This window comes from Babylonia areolata, chromosome 27 (genome assembly GCF_041734735.1).
Source record: "Babylonia areolata isolate BAREFJ2019XMU chromosome 27, ASM4173473v1, whole genome shotgun sequence".
Taxonomy (NCBI): Eukaryota; Metazoa; Mollusca; class Gastropoda; order Neogastropoda; family Buccinidae; genus Babylonia; species Babylonia areolata.
This window is the reverse complement of record NC_134902.1, coordinates 3,986,809-4,007,844: the sequence shown is the minus strand read 5'-3', so window position 1 is coordinate 4,007,844 and position 21,036 is coordinate 3,986,809. Positions and strand designations below refer to the sequence as shown.

At 48.9% G+C, this 21,036-nt stretch overlaps 1 protein-coding gene across 1 annotated transcript in view; it reads left to right on the top strand.

Annotated features, from left to right (window-relative positions):
* Positions 1-21,036, top strand: part of LOC143301564 (sperm-specific sodium:proton exchanger-like) — a 64,112-nt gene that overhangs the window by 30,433 nt on the left and 12,643 nt on the right. The window contains exons 14-19 of the mRNA XM_076615943.1: positions 3,533-3,673; positions 4,810-4,907; positions 7,186-7,243; positions 12,816-13,019; positions 14,321-14,518; positions 20,278-20,479. Of these exons, the coding sequence (XP_076472058.1) occupies positions 3,533-3,673; positions 4,810-4,907; positions 7,186-7,243; positions 12,816-13,019; positions 14,321-14,518; positions 20,278-20,479 (901 nt within the window). The remainder of the gene's footprint in view (positions 1-3,532; positions 3,674-4,809; positions 4,908-7,185; positions 7,244-12,815; positions 13,020-14,320; positions 14,519-20,277; positions 20,480-21,036) is intronic.

The following is a 21,036-nucleotide window of genomic DNA, read 5'->3' as shown; positions in this document are numbered from 1 at the left end:
TGAGCGTGAATCGTGAAGCCGAGGTTAAATTGGCAAGAAATGGAAAGTGTTTTGCATCAAGAAAAGGAATTGTTAGCACTGATGTCCTGTTTTTTGTTGTTTCTTTTTTTGTTTGTTTTTGGGTTTTTTTTACACACCAGTCTTCCACTGTCTCAGTCAACACACCAGCCTTCCACTGTCTGTCTACACACCCCTCCCTCAACCTACACACCTGTCTCTGTCTACACACCAGCCTTCCCCTGTCTCAATCTACACACCTGATCTACACACTAGCCTTCCACTGTCTGTCTACACACCCCTCCCTCAACCTACACACCTGATCTACACACCAGTCTTCCACTGTCTCTGTCTACACACCTCCCTCAACCTACACACCTGACCTACACACCAGCCTTCCACTGTCTACACACCCCTCCCTCAACCTACACACCTGATCTACACACCAGCCTTCCACTGTCTGTCTACACACCCCTCCCTCAACCTACACACCTATCTCTGTCTACACTCCAGCCTTCCCCTGTCTCAATCTACTCACCTGATCTACACACCAGGCTTCCCGTCTCGATCTACACACCTCCCTCTACCGACACACCTGATCTACACACCAGGCTTCCACTGTCTCTGTCTACACACCTCCCTCTACCTACACACCTGATCTACACACCAGCCTTCCACTGCCTCTATCTACACACCAACCTTCCACTGTCTCTGTCTACACTCCAGCTTTCTACTGTCTCTGTCTACACTCCAGTCTTCCACTGTCTCAATCTACACCCCCACACCCTCTACCGACACACCTGATCTACACACAGCCTTCCACTGTCTCTTGTCTACACACCAACTTTCCACTGTCTCTTATCTACACAAGAGCCTTCCACTGTCTCAGCCTTCCACTGTCTCTGTCTACACACCAGCCTTCCACTGTCTCAATCTACACCCCCACACCCTCTACCGACACACCTAATCTACACTCCAGCCTTCCACTTTCTCTATCTACACACCAGCCTTCCACTGTCTAAAAAAAGATTTTGTCTTTTTGTCTTGTCTTGTCTTGTCTTGTCTTGTCTCTATTGACACACCAGCCTTCCACTGTCTCTGTCTACATACCTCCCTCTACCTTCACATCTGATCTACACACCAGCCTTCCACTGTCTCGATCTACACACCTCCCTCTATCTACACACCTGATCTACACACCAGCCTTCCACCGTCTCTCTCTACACACCTCCCTCTTCCTATACACCTGATCTATACACCAGCCTTCCACTGTCTCAATCTACACACCTCCCTCTATCTACACACCTGATCTACACACCAGCCTTCCACTGTCTCTGTCTACATACCTCCCTCTACCTTCACATCTGATCTACACACCAGCCTTCCACTGTCTCGATCTACACACCTCCCTCTATCTACACACCTGATCTACACACCAGCCTTCCACTGTCTCTGTCTACATACCTCCCTCTACCTTCGCATCTGATCTACACACCAGCCTTCAACTGTCTCGATCTACACCCCCCCTCTACCTACACACCTGTCTCTGTCTACAGAACATCTTTCCATTGTCTCAATAATTACACACCTCCTTTTTCCTACACACCTGTCTCTACACACCCGCTCTACCCTGCCTCAATCTACACACCTACCTCGACCTACACACCTGTCTATGCACCACTGTCTCAGTCTACGCACACCCTATCCCCAGTCGACACAGCTGCCTCAATCTCCAGACATGCCTCTAACTGCACACCAGCCGGACCCAGTTTTCGCTTCACTTCACTTGGGCACCACAGATAACCTGTCAACCACCTGCCTGCATCCTTCCGTGTTGTCTGCTTCTCCAGGCGCCTCGCTCAGCCTCAGACCTGTCCGTTTTGGGATGTTGTCTTCCCTAAGGGCCTCGCTCAGCCTCAGACCTGTCCATTCTGGGATGTTGTCTTCCCTAAGGGCCTCGCTCAGCCTGAGACCTGTCCATTCTGGGATGTTGTCTTCCCTAAGGGCCTCGCTCAGCCTGAGACCTGTCCATTCTGGGATGTTGTCTTCCCTAAGGGCCTCACTCAGCCTCAGACCTGTCCATTCTGGGATGTTGTCTTCCCTAAGGGCCTCGCTCAGCCTGAGACCTGTCCATTCTGGGATGTTGTCTTCCCTAAGGGCCTCGCTCAGCCTGAGACCTGTCCATTCTGGGATGTTGTCTTCCCTAAGGGCCTCGCTCAGCCTCAGACTTGTCCACTTCGAGATGTTGTATTCCCTAAGGGCCTCGCTCAGCCTCAGACCTGTCCATTTTGGGATGATGTCTTCCCTAAGGGCCTCGCTAAGCCTCAGACCTGTCCATTCTGGGATGTTGTCTTCCCTAAGGGCCTCGCTCAGCCTCAGACCTGTCCACTCTAGGATGTTATCTTCCCTAAGGGCCTCGCTCAGCCTCAGACCTGTCCATTTTGGGATGATGTCTTCCGTAAGGGCCTCGCTCAGCCTCAGACCTGTCCACTTTGGGATGATGTCTTCCCTAAGGGCCTCGCTCAGCCTCAGACCTGTCCATTCTGGGATGTTGTCTTCCCTAAGGGCCTCACTCAGCCTCAGACCTGTCCATTCTGGGATGATGTCTTCCCTAAGGGCCTCGCTCAGCCTCAGACCTGCCCTTTCTGGGATGGTGTCTTCCCTAAGGGCCTCGCTCAGCCTGAGACCTGTCCATTCTGGGATGGTGTCTTCCCTAAGGGCCTCGCTCAGCCTCAGACCTGTCCATTCTGGGATGATGTCTTCCCTAAGGGCCTCGCTCAACCTCAGACCTGTCCACTCTGGGATGGTGTCTTCCCTAAGGGCCTCGCTCAGCCTCAGACTTGTCCACTTTGAGATGTTGTATTCCCTAAGGGCCTCGCTCAGCCTCAGACCTGTCCATTTTGGGATGTTGTCTTCCCTAAGGGCCTCGCTCAGCCTCAGACCTGTCCATTTTGGGATGATGTCTTCCCTAAGGGCCTCGCTAAGCCTCAGACCTGTCCATTCTGGGATGTTGTCTTCCCTAAGGGCCTCGCTCAGCCTCAGACCTGTCCACTCTGGGATGTTATCTTCCCTAAGGGCCTCGCTCAGCCTGAGACCTGTCCATTCTGGGATGTTGTCTTCCCTAAGGGCCTCGCTCAGCCTGAGACCTGTCCATTCTGGGATGTTGTCTTCCCTAAGGGCCTCGCTCAGCCTCAGACCTGTCCATTCTGGGATGATGTCTTCCCTAAGGGCCTCGCTCAGCCTCAGACCTGTCCATTCTGGGATGTTGTCTTCCCTAAGGGCCTCGCTCAGCCTCAGACCTGTCCATTTTGGGATGTTGTCTTCCCATCTCTTTTTCTGTCTGCCTCTCCTTCTCCCTCCTTGTACAGTGTGCTGCAGGATAGTGTTTTCAAGTCCTGTTGGTCTTGTGATGTGCCCGTGCCACCTCAATTTGCGTTTTATTCACAGTGGTGAGAAGATCTTCATAGGGCCCAATGGCTTGCTTGACCCTGATATACGTTGTACTGTTATCACCATCGTTGTTGTGTGGTTTCAGCAAGACGAGGACGAGGAGAAGAAGCTGAGGGTGTGGGCGGTGTGTCCGCACTGTGCGGAGAACGTGCCTTACCAGCCCACCACCAAGGAGATGCAGGACATGCGCAACGAGGCCATCCTCCGACTGCTCAAGGCACAGAAAGTACTGGTCTGTGTGTGTGTGTGTGTGTGTGTGTGTGTGTGTGCTGTCAACACAGTTTTCTCTTTGTAAAATCCGGGCCGCTCTCCCAAGTGGGGTGGGGGTGTTGATGACGATGATGGTGATGGTAATGATATGGATACTTCTATAGCGCCTATCCTCGGTCGGAGACCAAGCTCTAAGCGCTTTACAAACTCGGGGTCACTTTCCACAGTGGGCTGCCTACCTGGGTAGCGTCGACTGACGGCTGCCATTAGGCGCTCATCATTCGTTTCCTGTGTCATTCAGTCACATTTCAGGCACGCACACCAACACACTCAGACAGACATGCAACATTTTACCTGTATGACCGTTTTGTTTATTTACCTTGCCATGTAGGGGTGTGCATGCTGGGTATGTTCTTGTTTCCCTAACCCACCGAACGCTGATATGGTTTACAGGATCTTTAACGTGTGTATTAAGAAATTTTGATCTTCTGCGTGCATATACACACGAAGGGGGTTCAGGCACTAGCAGATCTGCAGATATGTTGACCTGGGAGATGGGAAAAATCTCCACCCTGTACCCACCAGGCGCCGCTACCGAGGTTCGAACCCGGGACCCTCAGATTGAAAGTCCAACGCTTTAACCACTCGGCTATTGCACCCCGGGGTTGGGTGGGGTTGGGTGGGGTGGGGGTGACCGAGGTGCCGAACCTCCTGCTTCATCCAGCAATGTAACGAAGGCTGGCATCATTCCTGGTGGTGTACTGTGTTGTATTGCATTGTGTTGCGTGATGCTGTGCTAAGTCGTGTTTTGTTGTGTTATATGATTCTGATTTGTACTGTCGGAAAGGGAGAGTGTGTGGGAAGGGGGTGGGGGTGGGGGGTAGGAGGGGTTGAAAAAGAGTTGTCATGAATGATTTATGTAACTTGTAATATATTTTTCTTTCATGTAAAACTCCCTGAGTATCACATGTGTATTGATGTATGTGCATTGGTGTGTGTGTACTGGTGTGTGTGTGCTTATATTTTCGTACATGTGTGTGCTCGGTGTGTGTGTGTGTGTGTGTGTGTGTGTGTGCTTATCTTTTCTTACCCACGTGCGCGCGCGCGCGTGTACACGTGTGTGTGTGTGTGTGTGTGTGTGTGTGTGCACAGCTGAGCTACTGGCGGCAGTTTGAGCACGGCATGTTGTCTGTGATGGCGGTACGTACGCTGCAGGAACTTTGCGAGGCGGCAGCCGACGTTAACGGGCAGTGAGTCTGTCTTTCTGACACTCGTTACGTCTTTCTGTTATATATGCACTTTAGCGAATACTTTGTCGACATGCGTGTGTGAATTTTGACATGGTAGTGTGTGGTTCGTCCGTCGGGATCAACGAGGACCATCTAGTCATCCTAGGGGTGGGTGGGTTGGGCTCTGTGGGTGCGCAGATGACTGGTCAGGCCAATCCGCGCCCGGAAAGTTCTGACGCAGTGTGGACAGGGGATGGTGGCGGCTGTCGGGGACTTGCTGGCACTGTTTTTCCTGGCCTGTCTGCGTTGCTCTACTGCAGCGATTCTGTTGGCCTCACAGGATTTGGCGCCTTTGTGGACAGATGAACGCCACTTTTGTCTGTCCATTGCATTCAGCTCCCATGTGTCGTGGTTGATGTTGAAGGCCTTTAGAAAAGCTTTCAGAGTGTCTTTGAAGCGCTTCTTTTGGCCTCCATGGGAGCGCTTGCCATGTTGGAGTTCGCCGTACAGCAGTTTCTTGGGGAGCCGGTGGTCTGGCATGCGAACTACATGGCCAGCCCAGCGCAGCTGGGCCTGCCTCAAGATGGTGTAGATGCTGGGCAAGTTTACACGAGTGAGCACCTCTGTGTCAGGAATCTTCTCTTGCCACTTTATGCCGAGAAGTTTTCTGAGGCTGGTGGTGTGGAAGTGGTTCAGCTTTTTGGCGTGGCGTTTGTAGACCGTCCATTATGGGGTTGAACACTTCTGCACTAGCAAAACGCTGTCAGCGTTCTGTTACTATGGAAACGAGAACATACCCAGCATGCTCCCCCCCCCCCCACCCCACACACACACCTCCGCCCCGGAGATTAAAAATAGTCATAGTACACATAAAAGCTTGAACGTGGGAGTCGTAACTGGCGAACAAAGAAGAATGACTGAGAAGAATGTTTTGTTTTTTTTCTGTCTGGCTGATGTTCTTTCAGTCGTTCTTTCTGCCAGTCTGTCTGTCTTGTTTCCTTCTGGGGGTTTTTTTGGTTTTTTTTCGTTGTTTCTTATTCTTTTCCAGATTCATTCTCTCTCTTTATCATTATTTGTTTTTCTTTCCATCTCTCCATTTCCTCTTGTTTCCTCTTTCTCTCTTCCCCCTCTCGCTTTGTATCTGTGTGTGGGGAGAGGCTGGGGATTGGGGTTGAATGGGGGACGGGGGATAAATGATGTAACATTGCGATGGAAGGGATAAATGATGTAACATTGCGACGGAAGGGATAAATGATGTAACATTGTGACGGAAGGGATAAATGATGTAACATTGTGACGGAAGGGATAAATGATGTAACATTGCGACGGAAGGGGTAAATGATGTAACATTGCGATGGAAGGGATAAATGATGTAACATTGCGACGGAAGGGATAAATGATGTAACATTGCGACGGAAGGGATAAATGATGTAACATTGCGACGGAAGGGATAAATGATGTAACATTGTGACGGAAAGGATAAATGATGTAACATTGTGACGGAAGGGATCAATGATGTAACATTGCGACGGAAGAGATAAATGATGTAACATTGTGACGGAAGGGATAAATGATGTAACATTGTGACGGAAGGGATAAATGATGTAACATTGTGACGGAAGAGATAAATGATGTAACATTGTGACGGAAGGGATAAATGATGTAACATTGCGACGGAAGGGATAAATGATGTAACATTGCGACGGAAGGGATAAATGATGTAACAATGCGACGGTGGGGATAAATATTACATTGCGATGGAGGGGATAATTGATATTACATTGCGAGTCAGAGCAGTGTGTGTGTGTGCGTTCGTGCACGCGTGTGTGTGTGTGTGTGTGTGTGCGCGCGCGCGCACGAATGCCTGTGCATGAAAAGTGCGCGTGCACGCTTGTATGCGCGTGCAGGTGTAAGTCTGTTGCTGCTGTTTGGAGTGTGTGTGTGTGTGTGTGTGTGTGTGGTTATATAAATGGTGATGAATATTCATGATAATACTCATAATCCAAACAATAGTACATTTATACAGCGTTTTTAAGCATCTCAAAGCGCTTCACCCAAAAACACGTCTGTGATATGAAACACCCTGCCCCCCACCTCACACGTCTGTGATATACAAGTGAACATCCACCGCCCCCCCCCCCCCCCCAACACACACATACGTCTGTGATATACAAGTGAACATACACACACACACACACACACACACACACACACACACACACACACAAACGACAAACGCACGCACGCACGCACTTACGAATATATGCATGTTCGTTCTTTTTGCCTGTGTGATCCACAGATACCTGAACGTGGGGGGTATCAAGGGAACCTGGCAGACGACGACTTTGACCAAAGTGGTGAGAACTTGTCCCATCTATATATATATCTACCGTGTCCACTGTGGCGAGAGCACGTCTGTTCGTTATTTTCTGATTCCGCTGTGTTGACATCACGTCTGTTCTTTATATACCATTGTGTCCACTGTGGTGAGAGTGCGTCTGTTCTTGATATACCATTGTGGCCACTTTGGTGACATCACGTCTGTTCTTTATATACCATTGTGTCCACTGTGGTGAGTGTCCACTGTAGTAAGTGTCCACTGTGGTGAGAGCATGTATGTTCTTTATATACCGTGTTCACTGTGGTGAGAGCATGTATGTTCTTTATATACCGTGTTCACTGTGGTGAGAGCATGTATGTTCTTTATATACCGTGTCCACTGTGGTGAGAGCACGTCTGTTCTTTATATACCGTGTTCATTGCAGTGAGAGTACGTCTGTTCTTTATATACCGTGTTCACTGTAGTGAGAGCACGTCTGTTCTTTATACACCGTGTCAACTGTGGTGAGAACACGTCTGTTCTTTATATACCGTGTTCATTGCAGTGAGAGTACGTCTGTTCTTTATATACCGTGTCCACTGTGGTGAGAGCACGTCTGTTCTTTATATACCGTGTCCACTGTGGTGAGAGCACGTCTGTTCTTTATATACCGTGTCCACTGTAGTGAGAGCACGTCTGTTCTTTATATACCGTGTCCACTCTAGTGAGAGCACGTCTGTTCTTTATATACCGTGTCCACTGTAGTGAGAGCACTTCTGTTCTTTATATACCGTGTCCACTGTAGTGAGAGCACGTCTGTTCTTTATATACCGTGTCCACTGTAGTGAGAGCACGTCTGTTCTTTATATACCGTGTCCACTGTAGTGAGAGCACGTCTGTTCTTTATATACCGTGTCCACTGTGGTGAGAGCACGTCTGTTCTTTGTATACCGTGTCCACTGTAGTGAGAGCACGTCTGTTCTTTATATACCGTGTCCACTGTAGTGAGAGCACGTCTGTTCTTTATATACCGTGTCCACTGTAGTGAGAGCACGTCTGTTCTTTATATACCGCGTCGACTGTGGTGAGTGTCCACCGTGGTGAGAGCACGTCTGTTCTTTATATACCGTGTCAGCTGTGGTGAGAACACGTCTGTTCTTTATATACCGTGTTCATTGCAGTGAGAGTACGTCTGTTCTTTATATACCGTGTCCACTGTGGTGAGAACACGTCTGTTCTTTATATACCGTGTTCATTGCAGTGAGAGCACGTCTGTTCTTTATATACCGTGTCAGCTGTGGTGAGAACACGTCTGTTCTTTATATACCGTGTTCATTGCAGTGAGAGTACGTCTGTTCTTTATATACCGTGTTCACTGTAGTGAGAGCACTTCTGTTCTTTATATACCGTGTCCACTGTAGTGAGAGCACGTCTGTTCTTTTTCACCGTGTCCACTGTGGTGAGAGCACGTCTGTTCTCTACATTCTTTGCACAAGATGCAAGAAACTGAACGCTTTGGTACGAGCTCTGATATAATTATTTATTACTCTCTCTCTCTCTTTCTGTCTCTCTCTCTGTCTGTCTCTCTCTCTCTTCTTCTTATTCGTCTTCTTCTTCTCCTCCCCAAGTTCTTCCTGCATTCTCTGTTAAGTGTTATCTCTCATGTCTCTCTGTGACAAGGTCACGTTGTTATATACATGGCAGACCTACACTAATGTGCGCGTAAGCGGATGTCTGTCTGTGGTGGTAAAAGTCGTACTTGTTTGTGGTTGTGTATATGAGTGTGCGTATGTGTGTGTGTGTGTGTGTGTGTGTGTGTATCTTTGCTTGAGTGTTTGCGTGTTCATATTTGTGTGCATATGATTAATGTTGAATTTCGGCAGGTATGCGCGCTAGCGTGTGTGTGTGTTTGTGTACATGTGTGTATACATATACATGTGTTTATGTATGTGCGTGCGTGTGTGTTTTCGTGTGTGCGTGCATGCGTGTGCACAGATGGAATGGGTACGGAAGCAGGACTTGTCCAGAATCGATACCCAATGTCAGCACACTCATATTGCGGTTCAGGAGCTGATGGTTAAAAAGCGTTTGTCCGACAGTCAGCCCTCGAATCGACGATGGTGTAAGATTCGCTGTGAGGTGCGTGTGTTGAGCTGAACAGTAATTGTACACGTTGTGCTATCTGTTTATTTCATTCGGGTCTGTGCGAAGATGTTTGATTTCTATACGTATGTTCAGGCTGTGCATTTCATTGACTCACTTGTGTAAACAGAGTGAGTCTATGTTTTAACCCGGTGTTCGGTTGTCTGTGTGTGTGTGTCCGTGTGTCTGTGGTAAACTTTAACATTGACATTTTCTCTGCAAATACTTTGTCAGTTGACACCAAATTTGGCATAAATATAGGAAAAATTCAGTTCTTTCCAGTCATCTTGTTTAAAACAATATTGCACCTCTGGGATGGGCACAAAAAATAAAAAAGAAGCCTAATTATATGCAAACTGCATTTACTGTTATATTTATATTTTTTGTATTCTCTAAACTTGGCACTTTGACCTCTTATTCTGACACAACAACAAGAGGAGTCATTATTATCATTTTTTGTTCAAACAGGAACCTCTTTTGCTAAGCATGGAATTTTTATTTATTTTGCAAACGTTTTAGGGGCAGATAGTAAAAAAGGGAAATTACTCTGTAATTAATGCTAGGGGACTTAATTTATCACAAGTGAGTCTTGAAGGCCTTGCCTCTCTTGTTTTTGCTAGTGTTTGGTGTTGATCAATATGTGTATTATGCAACGGATTTCATTTGGGTCTGTGTGTTGGTGTTGGTTTATATGATTATGTAGGTTACAATGTGTATGCTTTTCATTTCGGTCTGTTGTGATTTCACCTGGGCCTGTACGTAAGGTATGTTTATGTTGTGTATGTCATTTTGGTCAGTGTTTGGTGTTGATCAATAGGTGTGTGTCATGCTATGAATTTCATTTGGTTCTGTGTGTTGGTGTTGGTTTATATGCAAAAATGCATGTATCTCATTTCGGTCTGTTATGATTTCACCAATGCCAGTACATAATTTTCTGATAAACATTTTCAGTATTCTTCCTTCTAGCCTTTACTAAGTTACAAAGAATCTGGTGCATTGTTCTCTGCCGTTTTTTGTGGGGTTTTTTCTTCCGTCTGGTCTTTCCTAAGTGTCAGGGCTCGTGTTCTTTTATGTGTAGTGTTGCGTCTGTGCACTTTTGTTTGTGCTTTCATATCTGTGGAACTGCATGCTTGTTGTGTATCTGTCATGTGTGTGTGTATGTGTGTTTGTATGTTTATTTGCGTTTATTTGGTTATTTGTTTATTTATTTATTCTCATTATTGTCTTTTTATTTTGTTTCATTTTTTATCTTTTCCCGCATTTAATTTCATTATCGATCTGCTTACTTTTCTTTTTGTGTTATCCGTTCATTTATCTATCAGTTAATCCATTTATTTATTTATTCATTAATTTAATGATGTATCCATTCATTTGTTTGTGCACTTTTTTTCCCTGACTAAGCGCATTGGGTCACGCTGCTGGTCAGGCATCTGCTTAGCAGATGGGGTGTCGCGTATATGGATTTGTTCGAACGCAGTGACGCCTCTTTGAGTAACTGAACTGAACTGAACTTCTAAGTTGCAAACTGTATCTGGTGCATGATTTTCTGGTAACTTTTTTTTTTTAATCTTTTTCTTCTGGCCTTTTGTAAGTTAACAAAAGTATCTGGTGAGTTTTGTGTTCCCCTTCTGCCAGCCATTTGATCGTTCTGATCTGAGCTTTGCTTTTTTTTTTTTTTTCTGCCTCGTGAGATATGCGTCGTGTCATGAGAGCATCATTTTTACAGCTTTTTTTTTTTTTTTTTTTTTTTTTTTAAACATATTCCGTGGGGAAAAAATCTTGTCTCTGCTTTACACAGTTTCTATGAGCGCGTCGATGATGAGTTATGATTTGAACTCCTTGGATGTCTAACCGCGTGTGTGTTTGTGTGTGTGTGTGTGTGAGAGAGAGAGAGAGAGAGAGAGAGAGAGATGGGTGAAGGTGGAGTGGTGTATGTATTGTGAGTGATGATTTTTAAAAGTATTTTTTAACTAATTTGTATCGTTTTCTCTTTTCTTTATGACCTTATTCATGTCGCATGTATTTAGATACGCGTTGAGCCGCAGGTTAAGGACATAAATGTACATTATTATCATTATTAGTATTGTTACCATTATTGTTATTATTATGATTGTTATTATCATTATAATTATCATTATTACTACTGTTATTATTGTGATAATGATGAAATTTGGAGTCCCGTGTTGTAGTCATTTACAGCCGTCGTGGTAGTGAATGTTCACATCCACTGTGTCCAGGGCTGGGCACAGGAAGGCGGGGCCCAGTCCTCTCCTTTCGTCGTTTTAACTCTCTCCATACGAACGGCGAAAGAGACGACGTTAACAGCGTTTCACCCCAGTTACCATCATCAAAATATTGCAAGCGGAAGGCTCTTATACTGAAGAGGCGAATGTTGACAAAGAATACCACAATTCTGACGACGGAAGCTAAAGGTTGGGTCATTCAGACACCCACTGGACATCCGAGGGATCTGTGTAGAGGAGAAGAGAGGACTGGCCGTACTGAGTGAGTTAACTTTCCCCGACTGCAGTCAGGTCCCCCGTTCACACCTGGGTGGAGTGAGGTAGACTGGAGTCCAGTGCCTGGGAAAGGCACAAGACTAGGCCGAATCTGCGCTTCCGGCCCTGATCACTGGTCAGCACTGAATCAGAAGTCCAACGTCTAAACGATTCTGCCGCAGCGCCATGTCTTATCGTCAGCCAGAAAGTCATTCATTGTCTGTGTCGGAGGGAAGGTGTCGCGTATCTGCCGGTACAGTGACCGTGAGGGCCTGGGCTCGAATCTCGGTCACGCCCTTTCTCCCACGCTCGACTGGCAAATGAAACTGATCGTCGTCAATCGGATGAGACGGTGAACTGAGGCCCCGTGTGCAGCACGCACTTGGCGCACTGAAAAGGAACCCATGGCAACGAGAGTGTTGTCCTCTGACAAGATTCTGCAGAAGAAATCCACTCTGATAGGTACACAAATACATATGTATGCACTCAAATGGCTGACTAAGCGTGTTGGGTTATGCTGCTTCTCAAGCATCTGCCTAACAAGGTGTGGGTGTAGAGTATATGGATTTTCCCGAATGCACTGACAGCCTCCTTGAGAGACTTCTTCGGTCGTGGGCTGCAACTCCCACGTTCACTCATATGTACACGAGTGGGATTTTACGTGTATGACCGTTTTTACCCCGCCATGTTGGCTGCTATACTCTGATTTCGGGGGTGTGCATGCTGGGTATGTTCTTGTTTCCATAACCCCCCGAACGCCGACATGGATTACAGGAACTTTAACGTGCGTATTTGATCTTCTGCTTGCATATACACACGAAGGGGGTTCAGGCACCAGCGGGTCTGCACATATGTTGACCTGGGAGAGCGGAAAAATCTCCACCCTTCACCCACCAGTTGCCGTTACCAAGATTCAAACCCAGGACCCATCGTGTCTTGTGTGTGTTTGTGTTTTCCTTGTTTTGATAGCGGCGCCCCTCATTGAAGGAGATCCTGACGTGCCGGTGGCTGATTGTGTCAGTGGCTGTGGTGCTGTACCTGGTTCTGGACTCTGTGGTCACCGTGGCCAGCGTCACCCTCATCCTGGACGAGAAGCCCTCCTCCGACATCAGGATCAGCATTATCATCAGCGATTGCCTCTGGGGGCTGATGGTGCTCTACTCCATCGTCAGGGTAGGTGCTGAAAGTACGTCTGTGTGTGTGTTGGGGGGTGGGGGGGGGGGGTGGCGGCTGCAGTTAAGAGTTGTTGGGGGTGGGGGTGGGTGTTGCTGGTGAAGGTTTGTGTATGTGTGCTGTGCGCCATTATCAGGGCACTCGACCGTTCTCTATTATCAAGCCCAGTTGTACATACTTGTAAATGATTAATTTTGTATGAAAGCATGTTGGATTATCTCTGCGAGATATTCATTGCAGTGTAAACACTTTCCTTGTTCTTGTTATTGTACTTCTCCTTCTTCTTGTAGTTGCTCTTCTTCTTCTTCTTTTTCTTCTCCTCCTCCTCCTCCTTCTTCTCCAACCTGTCCATTCCGCACTGTCCTCCACGACCCCAAGCAGCAGCCCAGGACTGGCCCCGTTGTGGCTGGCGGAGCGCTGAGCAAGGTGGGTTGATTCTCTTTCATTTGATGTTCAACGCTCGGCCAATATCAGGGAGTGGCATGAGCTTACAGTTTGACCACCAGCAAGGTTGGAGCTGTGTGCTCAATGATTCCTCCACTGCAGTGGGAATTCATTTATATCTTAGTCTTTTGTGAAGGACCATGACCCAGACTAGCAGGCAAGATTGCTCTGACTCTCAGCGCTGCGGCCTTGGATGCTATTTGGCGTTGTAGGGACCACCCCAACGCTGACGCGCTTAAAGCCGTCTTTGCCGAGAGAGTGGGGATGTAACTTGGCCTGGACACGCTCCACTATAATCAAATTCTGACTCAGATAGTCGGGACAGCAGTTGTCTCCTCTGCTGTTCGGACACGATTGACCATGTTTCAGTTTCCCAACGGGGTGTCACTGCGTTCGGATAGATCCATATACGCTATACCATATCTACTGAACAGATGCTTGACAAGCAGTGTAACCCAACACGCTAAGTCAGGCATTAAGTGCATCCATATATGTTTGTGTACCTATCAGAGTGGACTTCTTCTTCTGAATTTTGCCAGAGGACAATATCGTAGGAAGTTACATTGCCAGGGGCTCTTTTTTTCAGTGTGCCATGTGCGTGCTGCACGCGGGATCTCGGTATTTATCGCCTCATTCGAACGAATAGGTGCACAGTTTGATTTACCGGATGATACGATGCACAGTGTGATTTTCCGGTCAAACTTGGGAGAAAGGGTGTGAGACCTGGATTCGAACCCAGACCCACACGAGCACTGTATTAGCAAGAAATTAATGGGCATCATTCAGCCACCTTCCTCCAGACCTGACCGTCACACAGACTTAAGATGCACGCACGTTTGCTGTGACTCCTCAAGCAGCTGGCGGTGCTGAAGAGGGCCTACGTGCAGACGGTGTGGTTCTGGCTCAGCTGCCTCATCTTCGTGGCCGGCGCCGTGGACCTGGTGCTCTGCGAGTACTTCTTGTACCTCTACTACCCTTTCAGCCCCCACCAGGCCAAAATGGTCGTGCTCGTCCTGATCGGCATCCGGGTCTTCCAGAATCTGCACGCGTTGGAGGTGGGCGTGTGGGTGGCAGTGACTGCTTGTGTTGTGTGAATAATTTGTGTGTGTGGTGTGTGTGAGTATAAGTGTGTGTGTGTGTGTGAGTGTAAGTGTGTGTGTGTGTGTGAGTGTAAGTGTGTGTGTGTGTGTGTGTGTGTGTTATGTGTGAGTGTGTGTGTGTGTGCGCGCGAGTGTGTGAGTGTGAGTGTGAGAGAGAGAGAGAGAGAGAGAGATTTCCCATGAAATGATTACGTTCAGCAAAAGACGATGGATTGATTGATTGATATGGATCTTGTATAGCGCCAAACAGACCAGGCTCTAAGTGCTGCACAAACACGCAGTCATTTGCACAACAAGCTGCCTGCATCGGTAAAGCCGACTGTCAGCTACCTTCTGGCGCTCAGAATTCGTTTCGTGTGTTATTCAGTCAGGCTTCAAGCACACGCGCGCGCACACACAAACACGTGCACGCACGCTGTAAATACGCACACGCGTGCGGACATTTATTGGACTGGGTTTTTCAGCGAAATTCCCCTTTCGGTTTTGGCGATAAACTGTGGTCCCGTATATGGCCTGCACTTAAAGCACGTAAAACAACACAACATACCAAAAGAGTTGTCCTTGTCAAACTTCTGAAGAAACACAATATAAAACGATACAGCACAGCACAGCACTCCACAACACAACACAGCACAGCACAGCACAATACAACACAGCACAATGCAACATAGGACAGCACAGTACAGCAGAACACACCACAATACAACACAGTACAGCACAGCACACCACAATACAAAACAGGACACCACAGCGCAATGCAACATAGGACAGCACAGTACAGCACAACACACCACAATACAATACAGGACACCACAGCGCAATGCAACATAGTACAGCACAGTGCAGCACATCACAACACAACACAACACGGGACACCACAGCACAACACAGGACACCACAGCACAATGCAACATAGGACAGCACGGTACATCACAACACAGTACAGCACAGCACACCACAATACTACACAGGAAGCCACAGCAGAGCACTCCACACCACACCACACCGCAGTACAGCACAGCACAGAGCACAAAACAGCAAAGCACACCACAACACAACACAGCACAGCACAGCACAACACAGTACAACACAGCACAGCAAACCACACCACAATACAGCACACCACACCACAATACAGCACACCACACCACACCACAATACAGCACACCACACCACACCACAGACCAGCACAGCACAACACAGCACAGCACACCACAATACAACACACCACACCACACCACAACACAGACCAGCACAGCACAACACAGCACAATACAATGCAACATAGGAGAGCACAGCACACCACAATACAACACACCACACCGCAACACAGCACAGCCCACCACAATATAGAACAGCCCACCACACCGCAGCACAGCACACCACAGTACAGCACACCACACCGCAATATAGCACACCACACCACAATATAGCACACCCCACACCACAATATAGCACACCACACCGCAATACAGCACACCACACCACAATATAGCACACCACACCACAATATAGCACACCACACCACACCGCAATATAGCACACCACACCACAATATAGCACACCCCACACCACAATATAGCACACCACACCGCAATACAGTACAGCACACCACAATATAGCACACCACACCACAGTACAGCACACCACACCGCAATATAGCACACCACACCACAATATAGCACACCACACCACAATATAGCACACCACACCGCAATACAGTACAGCACACCACACCACAATACAGCACAGCACACCACACCGAAATACAGCACACCACACCACAATATAGCACACCACACCACAATATAGCACACCACACCACAATATAGCACACCACACCGCAATACAGTACAGCACACCACAATACAGCCCAGCACACCACAACGAAATACAGCACACCACACCACAATATAGCACACCACACCACACCACACCACAATCCATCACAGCACACCACAATACAGCACACCACACCACAATACAGCACACCACACCACACCGCAATACAGCACACCACACCACAATACAGCACACCACACCACACCACAATACAGCACACCACACCACACCACAATACAGCACACCACACCACAATACAGCACACCACACCACACCACAATACAGCACACCACACCACACCACAATACAGCACACCACACCACACCACAATACAGCACACCACACCACACCACAATACAGCACACCACACCACACCACAATACAGCACACCACACCACACCACAATACAACACAGCACACCACAATATAGCACACCACACCACAATACAACACAGCACACCACAATATAGCACATCACAGCACAATACAACACAGGACAGCACAGCACACCACAATACAACACACCACACCGCAACACAGCACAGCCCACCGCAATATAGAACAGCCCGCCACAATATAGCACAGCACACCACAGTACAGCACACCACACCGCAATATAGCACACCACACCACAATATAGCACACCACACCACAATACAGCACACCACACCGCAATACAGTACAGCACACCACACCACAATACAACACAGCACACCACAATACAGCACACCACACCACAATACAACACAGCACACCACAATATAGCACACCACACCACAATACAACACAGCACACCACAATACAGCACAGCACAGCACACCACAATACAGCACAGCACACCACACCACAATACAGCACACCACACCACAATACAGCACAGCACACCACACCACAATACAACACAGCACACCACAATACAGCACAGCACACCACAATACAGCACACCACACCACAATACAACACAGCACACCACACCACAATACAACACAGCACACCACAATACAGCACAGCACACCACAATACAGCACAGCACACCACAATACAGCACAGCACACCACAATACAGCACAGCACACCACACCACAATACAGCACACCACACCACAATACAACACACCACACCACAATACAGCACACCACACCACAATACAACACACCACACCACAATACAGCACAGCACACCACAATACAGCACAGCACACCACACCACAATACAGCACACCACACCACAATACAGCACAGCACACCACAATACAGCACAGCACACCACACCACAATACAGCACACCACACCACAATACAGCACACCACACCACAATACAGCACAGCACACCACACCACAATACAACACACCACACCACAATACAGCACAGCACACCACACCACAATACAACACACCACACCACAATACAGCACAGCACACCACACCACAATACAGCACACCACACCACAATACAGCACAGCACACCACAATACAGCACACCACACCACACCACAATACAACACACCACACCACAATACAGCACACCACACCACACCACAATACAGCACACCACACCACAATACAGCACAGCACACCACAATACAACACACCACACCACAATACAGCACAGCACACCACACCACAATACAGCACAGCACACCACAATACAACACACCACACCACAATACAGCACAGCACACCACAATACAGCACAGCACACCACAATACAACACACCACACCACAATACAGCACAGCACACCACAATACAACACAGCACACCACAATACAACACACCACACCACAATACAGCACAGCACACCACAATACAGCACACCACACCACACAATACAACACACCACACCACAATACAACACACCACACCACAATACAACACACCACACCACAATACAGCACAGCACACCACAATACAGCACACCACACCACACAATACAACACAGCACACTACAATACAGCACACCACACCACACCACAATACAACACAGCACAGCACAGCACACCACAATACAACACAGCACACCACAATACAGCACAGCACACCACACCACAATACAATACAGCACACCACACCATGGTACAGCACAGCACACCACAGTACAGCACACCACAACACAGCACAGCACACCACAGTACAGCACACCACAACACAGCACAGCACACCACAGTACAGCACACCACAGCAGACCGCAACACAGCAGAGCACGCCACAGTACAGCACACCACACCACACGGCAGTACAGCACACCACACCACAGTACATCACACCACACGGCAGTACAGCACACCACACCACAGTACATCACACCACACGGCAGTACAGCACACCACACCACAGTACAGCACACCACACCACACCACACGGCAGTACAGCACACCACACCACAGTACAGCACACCACACCACACCACAGCACAGCACACCACACGGCAGTACAGCACAGCACAGTACCGCACAGCACACCACACCACAGCACAGCACACCACACGGCAGTACAGCACAGCACAGCACAGTACCGCACAGCACACCACACCACACCACACCACACGGCAGTACAGCACGGCACACCACAGCACACCACACGGCAGTACAGCACACCACACGGCAGTACAGCACACCACACCACAGCACAGCATACCACACGGCAGTACAGCACACCACAGCACAGCACAGCACAGTACAGCACACCACACCACAGTACAGCACACCACACGGCAGTACAGCACAGCACAGCACAGTACCGCATACCACACCACAGTACAGCACACCACACCACAGCACAGCATACCACACGGCAGTACAGCACAGCATACCACACGGCAGTACAGCACACCACACCACACGGCAGTACAGCACACCACACCACACGGCAGTACAGCACACGGCAGCACAGCACACCACACGGCAGCACAGCACACCACACGGCAGTACAGCACACCACACCACACCACACCACACCACACCACACGGCAGTACAGCACACCACACGGCAGTACAGCACACCACACCACACCACACCACACCACACCACACGGCAGCACAGCACACCACACGGCAGTACAGCACACCACACCACACCACACCACACCACACCACACGGCAGCACAGCACACCACACGGCAGTACAGCACACCACACCACACCACACCACACCACACCACACGGCAGCACACCACACCACACGGCAGTACAGCACACCACACGGCAATACAGCACACCACACGGCAATACAGCACACCACACCACACGGCAATACAGCACACCACACCACACGGCAGTACAGCACACCACACGGCAATACAGCACACCACACCACACGGCAATACAGCACACCACACTACAACACAACACAGCACAACACACGGCAATACAGCACACCACACCACACGGCAGTACAGCACACCACACGGCAGCACAGCACACCACACGGCAGTACAGCACACCACACGGCAGTACAGCACACCACACGGCAGTACAGCACACCACACCACACGGCAGTACAGCACACCACACTACAACACAACACAGCACAACACACGGCAATACAGCACACCACACCACAATACAGCAAAGCACACGGCAATACAGCACACCACACCACAATACAGCAAAGCACACGGCAATACAGCACACCACACCACAATACAGCACAGCACACCACAATACAGCACAGCACACCACAGTATAGCACAGCACAGCACAATACAGCACAGCACACCACAGTTCAGCACAGCACACCACAATACAGCACAGCACACCACAGTATAGCACAGCACAGCACAGAGCACAATACAGCACAGCACACCACAGTTCAACACAGCACAGCACAGAGCACACCGCAACACAGCACAGCACAATACACTGTCCCACCACCAGGCCCTGGTGCCGTGTCTGATCCTGGTGCTGGAGAAGAGGGAGGTGCGGCGCCTCAGTCACGGATACGACACGGGCCGGGGCTTCGTCATGGGCGAGGAGGAGATTCGGTCCCGCATCGACCACATGGCCGACCGCAAGGATATCGTCGAGGAGCTCAGGGTCCACTGCGACGCCGCCAAGATGGACATCCTGAAGTGCCTGGGTGAGATGTGGGCTGGAGGCAGTTGACACTGTGTGAAAGGGCGCCACCTCAGTTTCAGTTTCAGTTTCAGTAGCTCAAGGAGGCGTCACTGCGTTCGGACAAATCCATATACGCTACACCACATCTGCCAAACAGATGCCTGACCAGCAGCGAAATCCAACGCGCGTAACCCAACCTCAGAATTACATTACCACGGAGTGTGCGAGCCAGCTGCTGATCCCTCAGTTCCTGCCCAGTCACTTACAGTTCTCTTGTGTGTCTGCTTTTGCTTTGAGTGCCGGGACCGGGTTGCACGAGCGAGCATAGCAGCGCTGAGTTTGTTTGAAATGTTAAAGGTCCCTTAGCCTTTTTGCGGCCAGTTCGGTGCAGTGAAGTCATGTCCACTGTGTCTTAGAGTCGGCATAGGAAGGCAGGGGCCCAGTCCTCTCCATCCCCGCTTTAATCTCTTCTCTCCCGACTGAAATATGGTACCCTTTCACACCTGGGTGGAGTGAGGTAAATCGGAGTAAACTGCCTTTCCCCAAGGGCACAGCGTTGAGCCAAAAACAGGGACTCAA